Source organism: Neofelis nebulosa, chromosome 9 (genome assembly GCF_028018385.1).
Source record: "Neofelis nebulosa isolate mNeoNeb1 chromosome 9, mNeoNeb1.pri, whole genome shotgun sequence".
NCBI classification, from domain to species: Eukaryota; Metazoa; Chordata; class Mammalia; order Carnivora; family Felidae; genus Neofelis; species Neofelis nebulosa.
Genome location: NC_080790.1, coordinates 81,319,219 through 81,343,362, shown reverse-complemented (window position 1 = coordinate 81,343,362; position 24,144 = coordinate 81,319,219). Strand labels below are relative to the sequence as shown.

Genomic DNA, 24,144 nt, shown 5'->3' with positions numbered 1-24,144 from the left:
TAAATATATAACTACTCTCACGTGGATATTGGAGAAATATTTTGAGGTTGAAATTGGGGGCCTCAATCCTTTAAAGAGTTTGGAAACTCTCAGATAAAGGGTTGGGCAAGGTGCCTTCAAAAGTACCTTTCAGCTCTCCAGAGTTTTCCTGGTAAGTTTCTAGGTGGATGTAGTCATTCAGCAAATAATGGTGGTTGACTTCCTGAGCGCCTGGCACTATTCTAGTCCTTGGTGTACTTAGGGGCGCTTACATTCCACTATGGGGGCACATAGTGAATGACTGAAACATTCAGGCTATAGTGGGTGCAGTGAGGGAAATGAAACAAGGCAGGATGATGGAGAGAGGCTTTTGGGGGGTTCCAACAGGGTGGGGGGTGAGGGAGAGCTGCCTTCTCCTCTGCTGTGCACTGGGAGGGGAGCAGGCCCTGCTTATTTCACATTTATAGAATCCCAGTGGCCAGTAGAGAGCGCTCCCTTTCACAGTGACTACCCTCAGGCTCTGTGGCCTCCAGGGAGGCCTGCAGCAGGACAGAGGGTCATTGGCAAGCTTCAGCCTGGTCTGGGCAGCTCTACTCAAGACATCGGTGAGGGCCTGTGGTTTTATACACCTCAAGAGTACATTTTTTGGCAGAGGCTATGGTTTATGCACCTCTTATGCAGAGGCTATGGTTTATGCACCACTTATGCAGAGGTTATGGTTTATGGTTTAAACTCTCCATATCTGCAGCCCCCAATCAGAGTCCCCAAGTGTCTTGGGCTATCCCTGCCATTTCATCCTGACGGGGATGAGAAGGAGGTGGGGGCCTTAAAACTTCCCTTCTCCTGACCTGATGCAGCAGCCAGGCTTTGGGTAGGAGAGGGCAGTCTCATTCAGTAGGAGTCTAGTTGAAGTCACTTTTGGAGTTGAGCGGGTTTGAAGTAAAATTGCCATCTGGAAGAAGACATTGGCCGATGTAAGTTGTAGAGGAGGTCTGTTGGCATGCTCTGTCTCAGAGGGGTCTCACAACACACTGGCAGGAATACAGTGGTGGTTTTATCCTGACAGATAAGAAACTTGGGTAGACTCTGGAAGAAGAGAATAGACCTATCCCCTACCCCCACCAACCCCAGGCCTGGGTGAAAGAGTAAAGCACTCCTGGCTTGAAATTAAAATCCAGGACTTAGGAAGGTAGGCACGGCATCAGGATAATGCAGGTCTCACTATTCAGGTAGCCCAGATGTAGAAATCTGAGCCACTTGGCTTCCTGGAGAGCAGGTGATATGACCCTTCATTTTCATGTAAGTCTGTTTATTCATTATCTCCCTACTTTTATATAGAGGTGAGCTCAGTGGGCCGACTCAAATTAGATCCCTTCAGAAGGTTAGTTCCCATTAGAAAGACTGAATTCTTAAGCCATAAAAACCTCCCAAGTGCTGGCTTGATGTCTGGGGAGGGTGCTCAGGGGCCAAAAGTATAGCTCTGATCAGAGTAGGACACCACGAGTGGGCAGTGCCAGGAGGTTCCCCTGCTCTGCAGAGCAAGCGTGTGTATGAGGGAGGCGGCCCCGGTGGTTCCTCTCCTCTGTATTCACTTGTCCATAGCACTTCTCTTAGTAAAACATGGGTTGCAAGCCCCAGGCCACTCAGCCCCAGGACCTATTCCTCAGCCTCCAAGACTTCATGAAAACTGGTGTAAGGGAGCAAATGTCTCTCTGTTCTGGTTGCTTACCTCCTCTCTGGTACTTGTCTCCTTTCTTTTTACTCCCTCCCCAGCCCACACTGGCTCCTCTGCCTCTCTGCCATTCTGGAGTGCTCCCACTGTGACCCATGGGGATGGACCCCTCCGAGCATCACTGTCTTGGAGGGACAAGATCAGTGGGCTCAGGACTGCAGTGCCCTATGCTGCTGGGCACAGTCTGTGCCTCACTTGTTCCCGGAAGAGAAGGATTAGGAGCTCAAGTCCTCTGGGATGAGAGTCTCACCTTTCTTTTCCTGTCTCCTTGAGACAGGCCATGTTGTTGCTTTCATTTCTGGCCACCAAGAAGGCTGTTTGTAGATCGAATTGGAAAGTCACAGAGGGTCAATTTATGTTTATAGAGGGACTGTTATGGGCCACTTAATCCTCATGACCACTCTGGAAGGAGGAGGACCCTGTCTCAGAGGTGGGAAGTCAAGGCTCAGGGAGGTTAAGTGACTTGCTGAGTCACAGAGCTGATGAGTGGTGGAGCCACCTAGGGCTCTCTGCTTTGTGCCATGCTGCCTCAGAAGAGAAGGACTAAAGGAGAAAGGAAGATTCAACCAAGGCAGGCCAGCTGGCTTTAGGTGATTAGAGAGGGGTTGGCATGCCCCATGTTGGGTAGTGTAGCCAAATAAAACACAGGACTGCCAGTGAAATTCAAAACTCAGAGAGGCAACAAATAGCTTCTCGAAGTATAAGAATATCCCATATAATATTTGGGACATATTTCTACTAAAACATTATTCACAGCAGTGCCCCCTTATCTGCAGTTTCACCTTCCGTGGTTTCAGCTACCCATGGTCAACTGCACTCTGAAAGCAGATGATCCTCCTTCTGACAAATGTTCAGAAGGTCAGTTAGTTGCCCACCGTTATGTCACTGTGCCTACATCATTCACCTCACTTCTCCTCTCCTAGGCATTTTATCATCTCACATCATCACAAGAAGGGTGAATACAGCACAGTAAGATACTTTGAGAGAGAGTCCACATTCACATACTTTTGTTCTACTGTATTGTTATAATTCTTCCACTTTATTATTAGGTATTGTTGTTAATCTCTTACTATGCCTAATTTATAAATTAAAGCTTCCTATAGGTATGTATGTGTAGGAGGAACCATAGACTATCAAGGGTTCAGTACTATCTGTGGTTTCAGGCATCCACTGGGGGGCCTTGGAAAGTATCCCTCATGGATAAGGGGAGACTGCTGTATTCCTCATCTGAAATTCAGATATAACTGATTGTCCTCTATTTTTATTTATTTAATCCAGCAACCCTATTTGATGACCTCAGGAAACACAATGACTGGGTCTAATGTGTGATGAGCACCTGAGGGTGACAGAGGGTAGTTCCTGAGCCACCCTGTAAAGACATGGGCTGCATGGCAGATGGTCAGTTCCCCATTGCAGGATGTATTCAAGTATAGGCTGGATAACCACTTGGTAGAGGGAATTCAGGTTTCAGATGCCTGGTTCCAGTGAAATTCTGGGAGGTAAGTGTTGAGACAAGCAGGAGAGTTGATTACCTGGGTCCTCACTGAGCTCTGTCCCAGCTGGCATTCAGAAGCTCTCTGAAATCGTATGTCATCAGCACCTTGTTGAGAGGACCTGTTCTCCCTGATGGCCTCAGTCAGCTAGTGAAAACCAACCCAGCCCACCATGGTTTCTTTAAGTGGTTTGGTTTGGCCTGAAGAAGCACTGTGTTAAAGGTGAAATGAAACACCCTTTTTTTGTCTCTCTTGCCAAGAATTGACTGTGACTTCCCTGTTCTTTATGTGTTCCCTGCAGCAGAGTGTGACTTCTGTGACCTGCTAAGGATTGACATGCCCTGCATCACTCCTCAGGCAGTGATAGCATGAAAAACACCCACCCCCAAGGTTCTGCGCAGACTCTTGCAGGCAAGTGAATGGAGAGAGAGAGAAGCTCCAGTGTTCATTTTTGCTGTTTTAGAGATTCTGTAGGTGTGGCTATGTTTATCTTGTCAGCATGTCCGGATTTTACACAAGGCCTGCTTGTAAGTGCCTTACTATGGCTTCTGCCCTCTGCAGATTACCACAGCAAAGGTCTGGCCCTTGGCAGACCTCCTTCTGCCCACCTGCTTCCAGGCCTTGGCTGTCACTGGGCACCAGGAACATGTTCTGATGTTAGCTTGGGCCAGAAAGGAATCAAGAGGCAAATCTGCAAAAGCTTATCATGTATTCCAAAAACAAACAGAAATGGCTCGTTTCCATTAGAGTGTTTTACATTTTTTTGAATTATCAAATCGATAAGTTCATATTATTAAGAGTAAAATTAAGTTAAATACTAAGTCAAAATACCCTTGTATCAATAGAAAAAGATTTTCAAATATTTGTATTGATGCTACTAACTAAAATCACCTATTCTTTTTATTACCTTTTGTTTAATTGATTTATTTATAAGTGCCAGGTGCATTTCACTTTTGTTTTCCAGGAAGAATTACTGAATGGCTGACATTTGACAACATGCACCACCAGTGGCTTCTGTTGGCCGCATGCTTTTGGGTGATTTTCATGTTCATGGTTGCTAGCAAATTTATCACGTTGACCTTTAAAGACCCCGATGGTAGGTATGCTTCCTTGTGGGATAGATTTCAGCTAATCCACACAATGCTGTGGTACTGTTCCTGGGTACATGCACAGATGACCTTTGTCACAGAATCAAAAGAACTTTAATGCCAGAGGTGACCTTGGAGGTCACAGCATCCAACTCCTTCATGTTACAGAAGTGCAGGAGAGGAGGTGGAAATGGACGAAAGTCTCTTCCCCTGTATCTCCCCTGGGGCAGGTGGAGCATACTTTGTCTTTGGGCTTCCTTGGTGACCTCTTCCCAGCAATACCATTCTCCAGAGCATCTGGTAGGCTCCAGGCTTGGGACTTCCCCCTGCTTCGTGTCGTCATGAGATGCTACCATGACTGACCAGCATCTCTGTGTTCTAGTTGGTGCTGTGTGCCAGTAGCCATGTGTTTGAAAGTCACCTTCAGTGTACTAGAAGGAAGGTGATTTAAATATGTGTTGGGTAGTCTTTTTTTTTCTTTTAATCTTTATTTATTTTTGAGAGAGAGAGCTGGGGAGGGGAAGGGGTGGGGGGGGGTACAGAGGATCCGAAGCAGGCTCTGTGCAGACAGCAAAGAGCCCTATGAGGGGCTTAACTCATAAACCGTAGGATCGTGACCTGAGTTGAAGTTGGACGCTTTAACTGACTGAGCCACCCAGGTGCCCCTGTGCTGGGTAGCCTTTGAGGACTTTTTGATTCCCCTTACTTGATGTAGGTGTTCAGATGAAGACATTAAGTGCACCAAATCCAGCCTCAGAAGAACATATTTTAGTTTATGCCCTTGACCTTTGCTTACCTGGTCATCAGTGGTTTTTTTTCTACAAATTGGACATACTCTGACGGCTCCAAGATTGACCTGAGTACAGTGAGGCTCTCTCTGTGATCTGTGAGGTTGCTGGGTATATGTAAGGAGGTGCACTGATGGTCATCTTGAGCCCCAAGGTGACTCCTTCCATGGCAAAGTGAGGCAAGACAAATGGGAGATGTTGAAAAGACTCATGAGCAGATTCAGGGTGGCCTGACAACATCTGCCTAATGGGGAGGATGCTTGTGCACATGGGTGTATACGACATCTTCACTTTGCATAGCCCTTTATACATCATCCTGCAGACAGCAGCCCTTAGGAAAGGGAGATCAGGAAAGTATCCGTTCCAGCTGTTTTTCCCACTTACTCCTGGTGGCTGCAGGAACTGTGCCATCTGTGTGGCCAGCAGGTTACAGGGCCCTGCTCCAGCCCACAGAGCTCCCAGCTATGCTGAGGGCTGCCCAGCGCCCCCTGCCCCCCATTCTCACTCACTTGCTCTCGCTCTCTCACTTGCTCTCGCTCTCTCACTTGCTCTCGCTCTCTCACTCTATCTGTAGGGGAACAAGGCTGGAGGCAGATGTGCAGGCCTAAGAGGATGGCCCTGAAATTGACCCTAAGAGGTGGTTCTCAGCTCCAGTGTTTGCACTCAGTAACTCAGCTCCTTCATGCTCGGGCCTGACAGGCTGTCATTACAGGTGCCACCTGCACCTTCCAGGACCTCTCGTGAGAACCTGAAAGGTTTTCACAGCCTCGGGAAGGCTGTGTTAACTGCAGATATCTGAGGTGGCCAAGAGCATCACAGTGCATTGTGGATAATCACAGATAATCATGGTCCATACCGGGGGCCTCTGTCAGAACAGCAGGTGCTGAATCTTGGGGCGTCATTGGAATCTGAGACAATGATCTCAGCTTGACCATTTGGATGTTTCTCCAGCTGCTCCGGTATAGTTAAGTGTACCTGTGATGGAGAGCCCTCCTTCAGCATCAGAGGAGTGGTTCTCATCCTGTGGCACATTAGAACCATCTGTGGGACTTTGTAAACCTTTCTCTGCTGGCCCAACCAGAGACCAAGTCAGTTAGAGTCTCTAGGAGTGTGACCCAGGGGAGAACTGCAAATGTAGAAAGAGAGGCAGATGCTGAGGATGTGAGATCACTGTGAAAACGGGTCCACATCTACACATTTTACTCCTGATCCCCTTAAATGTCACCTAGTAAGTTAGAAGGCACTTTCAAAGGCAAGTCAGGAGGTTAAATTGTTTATGGTTTATTTTGTTTCAAAAAGTAGGAGTATAGGTAATATATTTTATGAGACACAAAAAATAAGTTGTGTGCCTCGAGTTGTAATATTCTCTGGTAGAATAGCCTCTGAAGGACATGTCATTCCTCAATGGTATCTGATAAGCGAGGTGTCATTCCACTAGGATGTGACAGGTTTCATGCTGAATGCTTTCAGAAAATTGTAGAAGCTCTAGAGGGTTTTGTGAAGTGGAGCAAATAGTCGAAGGGATAGAAGGTGAAACCTAGAGGGAAGGATGAAAGGCTTGAGGATTTTAAACCTGAAGGAAAAATCTGTTTGGTGCTGTTCACCAAGTATTTTTTGCACCCTTGGATGTTTGGTGTGGTTGCTGTGGTTAGTGAATGGGGGCGCAGGGGTGCTGACCACTTCTGGTGGGGACCTTAGAGGCAGTGCACACTTGGCCCCACTGCCCCTCCCCCTCCCCCCCGGGAAGCCTGGCAGACTGCCTGGGAGGACAGTGTCAGCCCCACAGTGTGCAGGGAACATAAAGTCAGAAGCCTTTGTTTTCAGGCCCCAAACATAACCCAGCCTTTCTTGAGCACACAGAACCTTACCTGATTGTCCCTAAATGCCTGGGTGGGGTCACGAAGACAGATGTTCACCGGCTTTCTGAATGAAGGAAAGGAGCTCCTATTGCTGGGTGTCTTCCAGTCTGGGTGATTGGGCAGGGATGGAACACCCACGAGAAGTTGAATACACAGCCTCTTGGAGGCTGTCGGTGAGGGCATCTCCTGCCACTCTAGGGTTCCATGGGTACAGGCAGAGCATTTGTCTGGGGAGGCATTTAAACCCACTGGTGGATCTTGCGGCTGTATAGGAAACTGAATGAGGTTTGTGAACGTGTGACTGAAAGGGGTTTTCTCATGTGCTGGAATTTGTTTCACTCATGTTCACAGTGTTGTGGCTTTTGAACCAAAAGCACAATGTGAAGTATCATCACAAAGAAATAACTGACAACACAGTGCTCTCCTATATGACGAGGTTCTATTTTCTGTAAAGCAAATGGCACATCCTTGGTGTCAGCGTTCAGGGAGCTGATTGTAACTCTGGTGTTTGTGGGGCTGCTCCTTCTGGCTCTGACCTCTGGGAAATGGGGCTCTGTTCCAGAATCTGCCAGGGGACGAGTGTGTTTTCTTTTTACTCTCCTGTTCTTAATGATTTCCCTGCCACTTAAACTGATAGGAAGAGTGGATTTGTCTTGAAACACTGTTTAAAGTCTCACTTACCTTTTCAAAAAAATAGTTTTCTGGTCTTTCTTCAGCTCAGCAAGGAAGCCATGGAAATATTTGTGGAAATGACTCATCCTTGGTTAAAAAATTTCAGCGTCATACTGATCTAGGTTCAGGTGTTCTAACTGGACTGTACCACAAGAAATAAATCCCATTCAGTGACAGGAATTTGATGGCATGGTACAGTGAGACTTGAAACAAAAAACGACATCTTTGTGAATCTGGTGTGTGTGTGTAGACACTGATTTTTCTTCTCACTTCAATTTGACTTCCTCTTCCAATCTTTTGCCTCCGCTCAGCCCTTCACCTTGGCTGTTAGTCGCTTAAGGGTAGGGTCCGTGACCTGAACATCTTTGCGTGCCTTCTGCCTGCGTGTGATGGACAGGTGACTGACGCTGGGTGGCTGATGCACAGTGTGGTCAGGGAGATGAGTGGATGTGATCACTTCTAGAAGAACAACGGGGTACATCATTTGGCATGTTTAAAGACATTTTATAAAACATTGTAAATGTAACGATGCCTGTAACAAAAGTGATCTGATGCTTTATGAGAACACTTGGCCTTACCTACAGGATCAGAATCCTTGATTCTGGAGCTAGAGGCTTGTTCCTAAAGGTCAGGGTGGAGAAGGAGACTGTCCCTTGATCTTAGTGAGGATAATAGCATCTGTGAAAACAAATGGTTGTTGACAGAGCAACAGAAATAAAACAAATCCAAATGTAAACTGTACTATCAGTTTTATTTGAAGCAAATATCAAGAAGTTTAAAATCATAAAAATGATAAAAATTGGTGGATGACTGACTGGTGTTTGTGGTATTGGAAGGCAAGATGTTCCACAGTTGCCAAAGCTCGTTCTGTATGCTTCCGAGTGTGTGGAACAGGTTGCTTCAGAGATTCATTGGCAAGTCAGCTGTTTAGAATTCAGGATGCATTGTCCCATCTGAAATGTTATTAAGGAAGCTTAGGATTCTGCAAAATCCATAGCATTGCGGTGCTAGTCTTAGAAGACACTGTCAGAACACGAAGTGACCAGATAGGCATAGAATGTGAATTTTCTTGTCAGCATGTCAGTGCCCAAAGATGACAGGTTGCAAAGGAGGAGGATGGATAGAGGCTGGTCTCTTGGAGTCCTTGGAGTGCATTCAGGAGCTTTGGGGGCTGAAGGCACATAGACAGGGCTCTTTGACCTTACTGCAGGTACAGACGAGCTCCTGCACACAGCTTTGGTTAGGATTGCGTTTTAAATCACATGTAGACAAGAAAAAAGATTTTAGTAGCGTTCCTAAAGGTGTGTGGCAGAGAGGTTTTTATTGGAGTCCGATAACTCAAAGGCATGTAACAGATGGGGAGAAGGGATTATTATTTTTGTCAGGTACTTGTAAGATGTTTTTGCCCTCCCTGGGCGAGGAGGATGTCAGCCCATGGTGCATACCAGCAGCAGTGCTTGCCAGGGCCTGGAGGAGGTGTAACAGCCAGACCAGTGCAGGTGGGGAGCTGTAGTCCAGTGTGCACATGTTGCTATTAATGACCCAAGAGGAGTAGGTTTTGATTATTTTTTAAAAGTGAAATAAATGTCCCTTTGTTGATGCTGTGTTATGCTGATTTTTGTACTTTTTTGGTATCTACTTTTTCTCTCTAATTATGTTTTTAGGCTTTGCAAAATTTTTTTTAATGTTTATTTAGAGATAAAGAGCATGCTTGCATGAACAGGGGAGAGGCAGAGAGAGGAATAGAGAGAATCCCAAGCAGGCTCCACACTCAGTGCAGAACCTGACTTGGAGGCTTGATCTCATGACCACGAGATCACGACCTGGGCTGTTACCAAGAGTTGGACACTTAATTGACTGAGCCACCCAGTGCCCCTAGACTTTGCAAAATTTTGGAAGCAAATGTTTCTTTGATTGTAAAGATCTGAAAATTATCTTTAAATTCTACTCAAAGGTTTCCCCCAAATCAGTTTTTTTGTAAATTATTACTCTGGACTAGCATTTTGTAAGATTCGTCTGGTCTAATCTCACTTTCCATGAATTTTTAAACTAATATGTAAATACTGACTTGACTGCTAACTTGGTTTTTTTCTAATTACCCTTTAATTTTGAGATCACTGTAGAGTCATATGCAGTTGTAAGAATGCAGAGTTCTGTGTACCCTTTACTCAGTTTACCCCAGTGGTAACATTCCAGAACTACAGTGCAGAGTTACAGTCACAATGTTGACAGTGATACAGTCAAGATGCAGAACATCGCCATCACCACAAGGATCCCTGAGTTGCCATTTTATAGCCACACATCCCTCCCTCTCCCTGTCTCCCATCCCTGGCCCCCACCCCCCTTGAAAACCACTAATCTATTCTCCATAATTTAAGAATGTTATGTATGTGACCTTTTGGTTTTAGCTTTGGTTTTAGCTTTTTTTTATTCAACATAATTTTCTGGAGATTCATCCAACTTTAATTGGGTGTATCAATACTTTGTTCCTTTTTATTGACGAGTTATATTCCATGGTATGGATGCACCACTGTTTGTTATCCATATACCTGTTGAAGGACATCTGGGGTTTTTTCCATTTTGGGGCTTTACAAATGAAGTTTCTATAAACATTTGTATATAGGTTTTTGTGTGGATATAAATCTTCATTTCTCTGGGATAAATGCCCACGAATGTGATTGCTAGGTCACATGGTAGTTAAATGCCTAGGTTTTTTGTTTTTCTTTCTCTCTCTCTCTCTCTCTCTCTTTTTTTTTTTTGTTTTTTTGTTTTAGGGGTAGGGAGGGGCAAAGGGAGAGAGAGAGAGTATTAAGCAGGCTCCATGCCCAGTGTGGAGTCTGACTTGGGGCTTGATCCCACAACCATGAAATTGTGACCTGAGCCGAAATTAAGAGTTGGATGCTCAACCAACTGAGTCACCCAAGCACCGTGCTTAGTTTCTAAAGAAACTGCCAAACTGTTTTCTAGAGTTCCTATGCCATTTTACATTCCCACCAGCTATGTAAATTAGTCAGTGTCTCTACGGCCTCATTATCATTTGGAGTTTTCACTATTTTTTATTTTAGCCATTTTGATAGGTCTGTAGTGGTATCTCATTGTGGTTTTCATTTGTATTTGCCTGCTGGCTAATGACCTTGAGTAGCTCTTCATGTGTTTATTTGCCATTTGTAGATCCTCTTCAGTAAAATGCCAGTTCATGTCTTACCCATTTTCTAATTGGATTTTTTTTTTTTGTCTGCAGAGTTTTGAGAATTCTTTACATATTCCAGATACTAGTCCATCGTCAGATATTTTATCTGCAAATATCTGCCCCCAGTATGTAGCTTGTCTTTCCATCCCCTTCATAGGGGTTTTGCAGGGCAAAAGTTTTTTCAGTGAGAGTCAGTTTATCAGGTTTTCCAAAGATTTTCTCCTATGTTTTCTTCAAAGTTTTATTACATTTAATTGCTGATCCATTTTGCATTCATTCTCGAGTAAAGTGTGAGGTTCAGGGAAAGGTTCATTTTTTTGGTCTATAGATGTCCAGTTGCCGGAGCATCGTTTGTTGAAAGGCCTTTCCTCTACCTAACTGATTTTGTACCTGTGTCCAATGTCAGTTGGCATATTTGTGGGGGCCTCTTTGTGGGGCCTCTGTTCTGTCTCGCTGATGTGTGTGTCTGTTCCTCCATAAGAATATGCTTTAACCTCTCTGTCTCCTAGCATACAGTGCGAAACAGGAATTTCTGTTGCTGACAGCCGTGCCAGATGTGGGGAAGTTACCCGGAGAGAAGCACTTTCCTGAGGAACTGAAGGTGGGCACAGCAAGGCAGAGGGCAATGAGGAGCAGAGCTGCTTCTCTCCAGTTTCACTGTGGTGTCTTCTTTCCACCTGCTGTGGCCCCATTGGGTCCCCTTGTCGCATGGGAACTAGCCTCCCCTCTGCTCATGTCAGCTGGTTTCCTCTAACCATCACTTTCTGCTTCATAGTTGTGACTTCTGTTACTTCTGCACCTTTCTGCTCATCTTTTTTAGCTTCTCTTTGGAGGTGGCATGGTCACATCTATTTTTATGTTCCTCACAGTGCTTTGTACATCATGGATCCTCTGTAAATGTTGATTATGTTGAATTCCTGACCAGCTGAGAAGGAGCCTTGGCGGGGGAATGGAGGATGTTGGGCAAGATCAGGAGAAAACCAAGACAATGGGAAAAGGTCTCTGACCCAGAATCCTGGAACTTTAAAGTTAGGAGGGGGTATTGGACCAAGGAGCAGCTAATCTCCCCTCCAAGCACTATGGATAAGAGAACCGAGTTTAGGGAAAAGGCTAATCATCCCGAATCATCTGGGCATTAGTGGCAGAGCCCAAGGCTGCCGACTTCTACTCAGCACTCTTCTTGCTTGACATTCTGACTCCCAAGTCTTTCTCCTCAAGCTCCTTTTACACAAAACTTCCTAATCATTCCCCAGCCAAGATGAGGAGCATACTCTTGAGATCCCCTCTTACTTCCTAACACCCATTCCGTGGTTTGGTTTGCAGTTATGCCAAAAGAAATGAAATGGGTAGACCGAGCTAGAAGACATTTATCAGCCCAGAATTTAACCATAGAGAAGGAGACAGTTCCTGTCCTTGATTTGCACAAGAAGGACAACAGATTAGAACCTGACAAAGTCTAGAAAGTGTGCACCTGGTTAGAGTGAAGTACTTTTGGAGTTTACAGGTTGTAGGACACTGATTGATTCGTCCAGTCTGCAGAACTCCCTGAAGCAGACCTGGAATGTTGCTTTTAGGTTGAGGCATTTCCAGGGCAAGGGAAGAGAGTGGATGGACCACAGAGACAGGAAACCAGAGAAACCTGAAGGAAATAGGAGAGTGGCCTTAATAGAAGGGGGTAAGGAAATAAATGTTTAGTTACTGGCATCAGTAATGACACAGAGGTGGGGTAAGAGTTTCACAAGAGAAATGCAGTGCTCTGAGACCAGGGTGCTGGTAGGATGCTGTGACTTGAAAAGAACAAAAGTGACCATCCTGGGGTGTGGCACTCTTAGGGGACAGAGGAACACACTTCCTGCAAAGGCTGTTGGCCTGCACGACTAATTAATTGTGGTTGGAAATACTGCACCAGAACATGCCCTGCAATTCACAGAAGACTTTACTGAGTTTTAATCTTACCCGTCCTCAAAAACAGCCCTCTGAGCCGTAAGTATTTTTATTCTCATTTTGCATTTGGAAAGTGTGAGGCTCAAGGAACAGAGCCAGTGTATCAGGGACAGCAGGTAGTGGGCGGGGACTTTCAGCTACATGTCCCCTGTCCCCTGCACTTTCTCGCATCAAGGGGTGTGAGGGAGTGGGGAACAGTGGTCAGACTCAGTGCTCTGAGACCAAGAGTTATTATGTTAAACTCAGCAATGTCTTCCCAAAAGAAAGGTGACTTCTAAAGGTGATCAGGTTGTGTAGCTCACCTTTAAAAGTTTATTTTGCACAGTTGTCGAGTGAATATTTTGTACACCTGAAACTAATACGATGTTGTATGTTGGTTATACTTCCAATTTTTAAAAACTGCAAAAGAACGTTTATTTTGTGCTAAATATAGCTGAATATTTGAATGGAAAATAATGTCAGTCATTAAAATTGGTTTAGTATAGTTGCAAAGGAATAAAACAGAAAACCATGCCAGTCCACAAGCTCCATTGAATGAGCAGTTGTCTTCCTTTATATTTAATGCTTAAGCTTGAAGAAAAGCAAATTTGAAAAGGAGGAAGATTTTCTGCAGTTTCTTGAGAACTTGTTTGGAGGTGCTGCCCTGCGATGCATTGGTCTTGAGTGTCATCCGTGATCCAGGTTAGATCTGAGGTTTAAAGCAATTGGAATAGAGTGAGGAGAGGAGACAGAGACTGTGTCGATAAGTAAGCAAGAGTTGGGGTCAGGGAGGGAATGAGGTTAAATTAGACTCCATTTATGAAAGCACGAAGGCAAAGGCCAGAGTGGTGGGCTCGTGCCCGTGCTCCCTAGGGAGGAAGACAGGTCCCTGGGAAGGATCAGAGCTGGGTAAGTCTGCAGGTGCCCGCTCTCACTTCTAGAATGTCTTGACCTCAAGAAGTAGCCATTAGGAATTCCCAAGACACTCTTCCCTTCACCAGGGAAACCCAGGAAATTCAGTCAAACCTGTGAGAAGGGATGTCAGGGAGTTTGGTTATGGCAGATCCATGAGGGAAAGCAGAGAACTGGTGTGGTGGGGTGGAATCCTCTGTTACAGTCTTTCCAGTGTGTTCTCCTGTGTTTTGGAAGGCTATATCTCTCTCCCCCATTTTACACCTGACTTAGTCCCAGGGGAGGACTCGTTGTTACAGCAGCCTCATAAATGATTGCTTTGGAAACCTAGTGCATTTTAACAGATAAAAGGCCATTTTGGTCCATTCAATAAAGTTAATTTAGGGGACCATCTGATTTGAATTCTTGGAAGAAGTTCTGTGTAACTTAAAAGGAATGAATAGACAATAAACAGCAACAGAAACATTCCAAAATGCTGAGGAAAAGAGCCACAGTGGAGGTGGCCAAAGGAGTGGGGTTGGCAGAAACAGACTCTTTATTCAGAACTGCCTTTCAGAATGCTTCTTGGGAAGTCAGGAGATCTCTGTGGGCAGACATTCTACCGTGATGTGAACAGGGAGGGGGTAATAAGTCACTGAGGACAGGGTGTCACTGAACTGCTGGCATATTCCCTCTGCCTGCTCTGTCTTCCTCATCTCCTACCCCCCAACACACACTCAGGGCATGTACACCCTCATGTACATGGACAGTGCCATATATTCTTACTCAGCTGAGGCTTTCCCCGTGTCTCCACAGAACACTGAAACCAGCCAAACACAGAGTAAAGACTCGATAAATACTCGTCAGTTGACTCTCCTGAGTGACGGAGCAGAATTTTGAATCGAGTGTTAACAAAAGCCATTTTCTGTTATAGATATTCTGTTAGGTTCTAAAGCGGTCCCCAAAAGTGTAGGTCATAATTTGGAACTTGAGCTTTTTCATCTTTTTTGTTTTTTTAAGTCCACTTGCTCTTAAGAAGGAAAGTCAAATGAACCCATTTTGCGTCTGCTTTCCTTGCCAACCATACTGACTCATATCTGATTTATTGGGCAGTGGAAAGGCCCTGTGGCCAATTCAGGAAGTGTCTAGAAATAGTGGTTGTCATTCTGTAGAAAAGGGGAGGAAGGAAAGAAGAAAAGGGTTCATAGCTGGTAAGAAAGGGACAGGCCAGCCCTGCAAAGAAATTCAGGGGGATCTGGCAGAGTTGTGGCTTTTAGTTAGTGAAGATCATGCTGAAGAAAGACAAAAATGTGCTATGTTTGCAGAGCTACCTTTGGATACATAAAGTAACCCAGATGTGGTAGAAACCCAACCACAGAGGACTTGGACCAGTTTTCTAGAACCTCTTAGAAGTCTTTATAGGTGCTCCCCCCACCAGGCACTAGTTTTAATTCATCTTTTTTATGAAGAAGTAAGTTATGTTCATTTTGTATTTTAAGGAAATAGCCAGCATTAAAAGGAAAAAACATCAGCTACGGTCCATCACAATCCGTGGCTCTCTTCAGTCACTATCAGAAGTTTTATTATGTTTCCTTTTTTAAAAACATTCATTGAGGTATAACACCTGTATGGTGTAAAACTACATTTCCTGAATGACAAGCACATGGTTATGTGTCTTAACCTGCGTTGAAGGAGAGGGGGTGGGCTCTGCACCCTAGTGGAGTGAGTAGTGTGGGAAGTGTAGCCGCTGTGAGCAAATGATGGAGCACACATCAGCACTAGTTTCTGCTGGAAGGAGTCCTCCCACCTGGTGGGAAGATCCATGTGAGCTGTGGGGCGAAGTCTGATCCCAAAACCCCTGCCCACCTCCTAACCTAGGCCTCCTAACCTAAAATGACTTTCTCCCTCTGTTGCACATGGGCCTAATCCCTGCCCCCGTGTCCTGAGGAAAAAAAGACATTTTCTGAACAGGATTACAGATGGCTCCCTGCCTTCCAGGCAAATCAGCCGCGAGACCCACGCTGACCTATCCTGGCAAAATTTGTAACGTGCTGGAACATGACAGAAAAAAAATCCTACAGGCACCCAGGTATTAAAAATGGGTTGCCTGCAAAGAGTGGCAGTCAGGTGGGCCGCACGTGCACCTCCCTGCAGCCGTCGGTGCCAGCCTGAGGTGTCCTAGGGACGGTTTTCACCCTGAAGTCACACTCTGTGTGTGAAGGCTACAGAGGAACTGTCCTAGCTACACACAGACTGGGAATGATACTGTTTCTGAGAGGAGAAGCTATTGAGAGACCTACTTCGGATAACTCGGAGGTGAACAAAACAAACACTTCCGAATCCAGACGGCATATGATAAAAAAAAAAACAGCAGCCACAGCGTCCTGGTGCAGCTTGCACCCCAACCTCAGAGGCCCAGCCAGAGGCCGTGCCCGCAGCGGTTCCCGTGGTCCTGGGCTGGTCGTAGGCTGCCAGCGCGCCCACTTCCGCTTGCTCCCAGGCCCGCTTTCCCGGCAGTCGGGGGGATCTCTGGACCCATGCTCACGCGGATGTATTCATCGGGTGGGAGGACGTGCCCCGACACCTGCCCGCAGTGTCCACGCCTCGGGTACAGCTGACACCACTACCGCGCAGAACTCGTCCCCTTTGCTTAAACCACGGTACAGGGAAGCTTAACCGTGTGCTTGTCAAGGAGGAGGTGGAATAATGGCTTTTGCATTTTTAAAACACTGAGTTAATTTAGTTAATAATTTAATCATGAATTTTAATTAAACTGTTTTACGAGTATACCAGAGGGTCTTCCAAACAGCCAGCACGTGTGTTGATGACTGGTCCTTAGGTACAGATCACATACGTACACTCAGAATTGAGTGGAAGGAAGTGCTAGGGAGCAGGAAGGGGGCAGAAACTGGCCTTCACTAAGATCCCTGAATGCAAAGTACCCTGCTTGTCCAAGAAGCTATGGGCCACAATGCTTGCCATCAGCCAAGTGTCTGGCGGCTCACCCACTGCTGCCTCCTAGGTCTGTGCAAGCTGAGGAGGAAGAAGCATCTTCATGTCTCTGCTGAGCTTTGGTCTGGCACATCCATGTAGCCTGAATCCCGTGAAAGTGAATGGTACCTACAGAGCTCTGCTCTTCCTATGAGGTCAGGGAGCAGGGCCTCCCCAGTGGCTTCTATTTTCTATTAACAAGGCCCTTGTGCCTCTTTTGCCTCCTTGTTACTTGCAGCCGACCGGGAAAGTGCTTTCAGACAGCCGGCTTGTTCAACCCCTGGTCTATATGGAGCGCCTGGAACTCATCAGAAATGTCTGCAGGGATGAAGCCCTGAAGAATCTCTCACACACTGCAGTATCCAAGTTTGTCCTGGACCGGATATTTGTCTGTGACAAGCACAAGATTCTTTTCTGCCAGACTCCTAAAGTGGGCAACACCCAGTGGAAGAAGGTGCTGATCGTGTTAAACGGTGCGTGCAGCGCCTGGTGGATGTGTGTGGTCAGTGGACAGCAGGGTTTGCCTGGGGAGGGGCACTGTGGCCTGGGCAGGGGAGACGGAGGAGGACTGCAGTAAGGAGCTAAGGGAAGGGACAGTTGTCCTGGAGGGGCTGCTAACCTTGTAGTCAGTTCTCTGTTGTTTTCCCTGTTGAAGTTGTACTTTAAAAGTTGGTGGTTTAAAAGTTTTAGATACTGAGGTTTTCAAAGGGCCCTGCCCACGGCCAGAATCTCCTCACTTTCCACAGTGGAATCCCTGTCTCAGGCAGCCTGCCTACCCCCAGGTTGACCCCTTTTCTTCTCTTCAGATGCGTTGCCTTGCTTCTCAGCTGTTGCTAGTTCTGTCCTGATAAGTCGAGGCTCCACACTCACTGCCCTCCCAGCTGTCCCTCTGTAGTGGGAGGGCCTGCACCCATGCCTGGGAGGGCTGCCCCCTTCACCCACAGATTAGGTGTTCTGTGCCGCTTGGGTAGAAAGAAAGCATCTCCATTTTACACTGAGCTTCCATAGTCAGAGGATTCAATTGACTTGCTTTAGGAAATCGGGTCTTTATTTGGGAACAAATTAGATCATTGAAAAGTGACCTCATACATTACAGGTTTTGATTACTCACAATTCTCTTCAGATATCATGTTTGTTTAAACTCCAATTACCTTGAGTAGGTCCAAGATAAATATGGGCTCTGTTAAATTCAGCTTCAAAAGGAAATCATTCCAGGACCAGGAATCAGCCCTCAGAGCACTGTGGGAGGTGGCCCTGGGGTCTCTGTCCTCTAGCTCACATCTCCTGCTGTCCTCAGAGTTGTGGGTCATTTGGCCTTTTCATGGTTGTTTGGGGGAGAAAAGGGAGACACTTGCTTCATTTTATAGTGTTTAATGTGCTTCTTGAGTCGTCAGAATGTTTGATTTTTGACATCAAAGATTGAGGTTACAAATCAAATTTAAAACAATAATTACACAAATGTCTCACAAATCTGCCAGCACAAGTGCAAAGCATCAGACTTTAAAGAAGTAAACACCAATTTACAAGGGCAGGATAAAAATGGAGGCAGGTTTGCCAGGCCATAAAATAGAGGATGGTTCCGGTGGCTGTCTTCAGTGGTCCCTGGAGACACCTGCATGGGGACAAGTACTTGAGCAGGTCCCGGCACACATCCTCAGAGCTGGTTCTTTCATTGTCCCCTCAAGAGCAGACGTTCATCTTGCTCATTTTATGGTCATCCATAGCACTTTGCGCAGAGTTCTGGACTGGCACTTACATATCTGGAGAAGGTATAAGTCAAACAGACAAGGCAGTGGCCACTGCCTAGATGGCCCGACAGAGATCCTTCCCTGCTGGACTCCAACACAAGAGGATTAACACAAATAAGGATGGAAGGTTTGCAGAGGCCTGGCTGGAACCTTCATGGATAATGACATTTTGTTTCCATTTGGCTAAATAGAGAAAAGAATGAAAAACCTACTCAGTCCACCAGCTGAGGACGGAGTGTACCCAAGGTTTCTGCTCTGCCTTCTTAAACCCTCCTTGTCCTCCTTGTCCTTTGCTTCAGATATATCACACTGCTCCCACAACAGTGGCCAGGTTTTCCTAGCACCAGTCAGCTTTGCCACTTGCCAGTCTGGGACATGATGAGGTTGCCTAGGAACCACCTTAGGCCTGGGGATGTGGGACTGGGAGAGCCAAGCCCATTGGGAGTAATGGGCTCCCCACCCCGGCCCCCGACAGGGCCTCAGGCACCAGTATGTTTCACAGTGCCACTCCTCTGGCTTTTCCCCCGCAGTTTCAGAGTAGAATGAGTATTGCTTATTTTAAGAATTCTGTATGCATACAGGGATCTTTTTTACATGTCAGATTTAACCTAATTTAGGTGTGCTGCCAGGAGTAGGTATTGGCAGTGTCCCTCCCCTTATCCCCCCACCCCCAACTCATCTATTGGCTTATGGATTACCAGAAGCTTTTCTTCACTCTCTCCTCTTGGCACAGCAGTTGGAATTCAAAGACCTAAACTGAGATTTAGGGGATGGACTTGTGGGGAACATGGGGCCCAAGTTAAGAAACCAAGCATCCTCCTTTACAGGTAGCACTGAGGTGGCCAACCTGTACTCCCTTGTTTCCTTACCAGGGGCCTTTCCTTCCATTGAGGAGATCCCTGAAAATGTGGTTCATGACCACGAGAAGAATGGCCTCCCTCGTCTCTCTTCCTTCAGTGATGCAGAAATTCAGAAGCGGTAGGAGAGGTTCCTAAGGGGAGGGGGATTTTTGTAAAATCCAAGGCCCAGTTCCCTCCTTACCATGAGTATCAAACTGCTCTGAGGACTACTGGGGGCTTTTGGTTTACTTGGGCGAGAGGCCACTGAGCATATGCTCAGAGTTCAGTGCATTTAAAGTCACAAACCTTTATGAGAATTTCACAATGTTTTCTCCACTCTTACCTTCCTGCGGTCCATTAAAACAAAGGTTACACAATTTTCTTAGTAGAAATGAGTAGTTGTCTTTGTTCTGCTTTGGTCCTGTTAAATTTTATGGATTCCTTACTTAATAGAACCTTTATGTCACAGGAAAGGGATTTGCATTACAGGGGATTCCCACTTAGTTTTTCATTTTCTTCCAAAGGTATTACACCTGCTTCTGTCTTAGCTGCCCTAAGGAGAGGGGTGGGGGATGGACCTGACATAGGCAGAGAGAGACAGACCTCACTGACCACAGCAAGGATGGAGACTGGGCATTTTAAAAATCACTTAGCTAGTAAATTGAAAATTTCTTTTTAGGGGCACCTGGGTGGCTCCGTCAGTTAAACGTCCAACTTCAGCTCAGGTCATGATCTCATGGTTCGGGAGTTCGAGCCTGGAGCCTTGTTTTGGATGCTGTGTGTCTGTCTGTCTGTCTGTCTGTCTCTCTCTCTCTCTCTCTCTCTCTCCCCCCCCCCACTTGTGCTTGCTCTCTCTCAAAAGTAAATAAACATTAAAAAAATTTTTTTTTTTTAATTTCTTTTCATTAGCCAAGAAATGACCCCATAAAACAAAGCTTAAAAGGAATCAGAATGCGTAAGCAGCAAATAAATGTCAGGGCACCAAATGAACTCTGACCTCCCTTACTTTTCAGCCACTTGATTTTCATTGCTTCTGGCATTGTTTGGTCTTCCCAGTTTGCACAAAACCTGTAGAATGCAGGTGTTAAATGCCAGATCAGAGAGCCTCCTGGGTAAGGGTGTCTTGCTATCCTCCTAAGCACTGATCTCATGGGAGCTTTTGTGAGAAAAGAGGAGTTCAAGTGTGCAGAGCACTGAGCGCAGTTTCCTGCATGGAGTAAGCACCGTAATTACCTCAGTGGCTGATGTTGTCATTGTTCCATCAGCACCATTACAGGCCCATCATGCTGCCACCACTGCACCACCCCCGTCACTATTGGCAGCTCCCCTGGGCCGCCTTCCTGCCAGCTGGAGCCTGCAGCCTTGTTCCCCACTTCTCTTACCTGTCCCCTGCTCTGGCTGTCCTTCCCCTGGCAGTTGTGAATTGACTCTATACAGATGGACCCTAAAGTAACTTTCTCTAGCCTCCGCTATTCCTATCTCACTCAGGGTTCCTGGCCTTATCAGTTCTCTGCCCAACAAGACTTTTAAATGTCCTTGAAGTTTTGGAATATTCGAATATCTATTCAGATAAATAGATGTCTTCACAGTGACCTTCTCGGATGAGGAGTCCTGTGGCCTGGGACAGTTATGGTTTCTGAGCCCCCACTTCCTCACCGTAAGATGGGTCAGTAGCAAGATCTGCTTCCAAAGGTGGCTGAGTGGATTCAGAGGTGCATGTCACTTGCTCCTCACAGGAGTGCGTTCTAGACATGGTGGCGGCGGCTGCAGCAGGGACCCTCCCCTTTCCCACCTTGCCCTGGTTACCATCAACAGCATTGGCCTAACTGCTTGTTTATCTTCATTTCCTTCCTTAGCTTGAAAACATACTTCAAGTTTTTTATCGTAAGAGATCCCTTCGAAAGGCTGATTTCTGCATTTAAGGATAAATTTGTTCACAATCCCCGCTTTGAGCCTTGGTACAGGCATGAGATTGCCCCTGGCATCATTAGGAAATATAGGAGGAACCGGACAGAGACCAGGGGCATCCAGTTTGAAGATTTTGTACGTTACCTGGGTGATCCAAACCACAGATGGCTGGACCTTCAGTTTGGGGACCACATCATTCACTGGGTGACGTACGTTGAACTGTGTGCACCCTGTGAGATAAAGTACAGTGTGATCGGTCACCACGAGACCCTGGAGGATGATGCCCCATACATCTTAAAAGAAGCCGGCATAGACCACCTGGTATCTTACCCCACCATCCCTCCGGGCATTACCGTGTATAACAGAACCAAGGTGGAGCGCTACTTTCTGGGCATCAGCAAACGAGATATCCGGCGCCTGTATGCACGTTTTGAAGGGGACTTTAAGCTCTTTGGGTATCAGAAACCAGACTTTTTGCTAAACTAATGTGTAGAACTGTGAATTCACATCTTTGTTAGACCAGAGGCTAACCAGGTGGGAGATGTGGGCACAGAAATGACACGTCCTCCATTCCATTCCTACTGGAGATGCCGCAGTCCCCCAATGGACCTGTGCATGCCTCGGCCGATGAAGCTGGACCCTAACCGTTATGACTTAGTTTGGACATAAGGTGCACTGAGGGCCCTGGCAGCTTCCCCCTCGGTCCTCTCCCCTGTCAATGCCATAAGGCCTTCGCTCTCCTCAGAAGGGGAAAGGGACTAAACATTTGTAGTCTGACAGTCTGGGAAGAAAAATTACATGGTGTAGGAGTCATTTCCATTTCCTTCAGTTGTGGAAGAGGCAGATACACAGCTCCCTGAAGGGTGGGGTCCCGCCTGTCACTGGAGGGTTGCAAGACTAGCACCCAGCACTTTTAGGAGAGAGGGAGAAGCTAATGGTCCGCAAAAGTCACATGGGGCTGATACAGGATCAAATCTGAGTAATAAAATTACACCTCTGGCTTTCGTCCTAGCGCTGCTATAATCACAGGCAAACCATTTTTCCATGACTCTCTTGTTCCTGTGAAATTCAGAGGTGACCCAAAGGTACTTTTCAGCAGTTCATCTTTCCAAGATCTGTGCCTATGTACTTCTAGTCCATATTTCTGAACTGCCTGCCAAACACTTGTCTCACTCAGCCCAAGAGATACAACTTTGGAAAGTGAGGGGACTATACATTCTTTCCATCTGAGAAAGGGAACATCTCTGGGGGCCTTATAGGGCACATAGCATGGGGGAAGGGAGAGCTGCTTAGGTTTTGGCACTCCAGCTGCTGTGGATTTGAGCATGTCCATCCTCTTTGTCCCATCCTGATGGACAACACCCATCTCTAGGGCCCCCCTCCGGGACCAGAGGCAAGTGTGGGAAACTTGCCAGCACTGCAGAATCAGTGCAGTTTACACATTGCTGTTTCCTTTCATCTCTGCAAAATGCTCACCACTGGACCCATTTCTGATAATGCCATCATCCTGAACTATAAGTTGGATACTCAAGTTCACCAGCAATAAAATCCTGGGCCAAGGCAGCCTCCAGTAACACATCTTCCAGGCACGGAGGAGCAAGCCACAGCTACTATTTCAGATGTCAACTGACAATGAGGGCTCTTGAGATTTCAGGATAGTTTCCCTGTGAAAAGTCCTAAGTGCCCGACTCTGCACAGTGCCCATGAACCCTGCTTTTCTTCCAGGCAGCCTCAACCTTCCCTCTCTCAAAATGGCTTCCTGAGTTTGTAAATGTGAAAGTAAAAGAAAATAAAAAATATGTGCCAAATCTAACATGTGCTGCGGTTCCAGGGGAGGTGCTCCATGGCCACACATGGTCCTTGAGACCTGGTGACAGTGATAGCTCAGGCCTGCTTAGATGGCTGCTAGGGACAGGACTGTGGAAGGGAAGCATGGCTAAAGTATGACCATTGGCAACATTGATGACAGGCAGTGTGGTAGCCTTTCATCCTCAACTGAAACACAAAGGGTGTTAACAGGAGTTATTTTTCTGTAAAGTTTTAGCAAAGTCTTGTTAAAGTCATTTCATACCTAATGAGTTGATTACCTCTTTTCTATTTGAAACGTTATAGTGTGAATAGTAATGTATGTGAATTTAAGGCCTTAAAGTTAGTCCTAATTTAAAAAGATAACGTTTTCTTTCTTAAACAAAAGGTTGGACACCTGGGTGCCATCCCCCACTTCTGGCATTTAGATTTAGGTCATTTTTCTCTAGCATTTGGTTCATTTTCCTAACATATTTTGCCAAACAGGTGGAAACCATTACCACAGCATCTCCTGGGCATTTCACAGTATGTCCAAAACCTGCACTCCCACAACCATCCCTACCCTCCGGGGCTACTGACCCTGCAGGCCCCACTCCCCCCCGCCCCCACACACACACACACACTGAGGCCATCTGACTTCCTCTCACCTCCAGAGCCCACTGCCTCCCCTTCCAGGCCTAGAGCAGGTGCCCATGCCCCTTTCTCCTGAAGCAGTTTTTCCCTACACTGCTGCTCAGAGAGGGCTTTACAGAAGCATCCTGGGGCAAACCTGGTTGCGTCCTTCCAGGCAGCGCCCAGCTCTTGCTCGGGACCTCCTTCCTCAGAAGTCCCAATCAGCCAGGTCCTCTTCCGCCAGTCACTACTGCGGTGGGCGGGGCGGGGTCAGTTGCCCTTGTGGGGCAGGGCTGGGCAGGCCAGGATGCTTGTAGGGTGGGGCCAGAGGCGGGACCAGGCCAGAGGGGTGCCACCACCGCCCTGGGAGCAGAGACGGGGGAGCGGGGGCCAGAAGGCAGCCCCTGGGAAACGTCTAGGTGAGAACACAGCAGTAACATTAAGCCTGGAGTTAAACAAGAAGCCACTGTGTCTCCCAGAAGTGGTCTTAAAACAGGGAGAGCAATTCCTAAATTTAAAAATTTAATCATAGTAGGTTGATTTAATAGGCTTTTATCTTCAATTACTTTCTCTTATTGGATTTCTCTCCAAACACTTTGTAGTTTTATTGGTCTTAGCCCTGAAA

At 46.4% G+C, this 24,144-nt stretch overlaps 1 protein-coding gene across 6 annotated transcripts in view; it reads left to right on the top strand.

The window, feature by feature from the left end:
• CHST10 (carbohydrate sulfotransferase 10) overlaps positions 1–22,914 on the top strand; it is a 30,065-nt gene extending 7,151 nt beyond the window's left edge. For 2 of the 6 annotated variants that reach the window (XM_058684434.1, XM_058684433.1), the window contains 7 exons: positions 1,209–1,278; positions 3,506–3,615; positions 4,169–4,300; positions 11,311–11,402; positions 16,845–17,079; positions 19,227–19,332; positions 21,050–22,914. In XM_058684434.1, coding sequence (XP_058540417.1) covers positions 3,573–3,615; positions 4,169–4,300; positions 11,311–11,402; positions 16,845–17,079; positions 19,227–19,332; positions 21,050–21,587 — 1,146 coding nt within the window. In that variant the 5' untranslated portion in view covers positions 1,209–1,278; positions 3,506–3,572 and the 3' untranslated portion in view covers positions 21,588–22,914. Of the gene's footprint in view, positions 1–1,208; positions 1,279–3,505; positions 3,620–4,168; positions 4,301–11,310; positions 11,403–11,670; positions 11,800–16,844; positions 17,080–19,226; positions 19,333–21,049 lie in introns of those variants that run through there. The other 4 variants (XM_058684431.1, XM_058684432.1, XM_058684430.1 and 1 more) reach the window with 3 other exon arrangements.
• Positions 22,915–24,144: the final 1,230 nt, after the last annotated feature.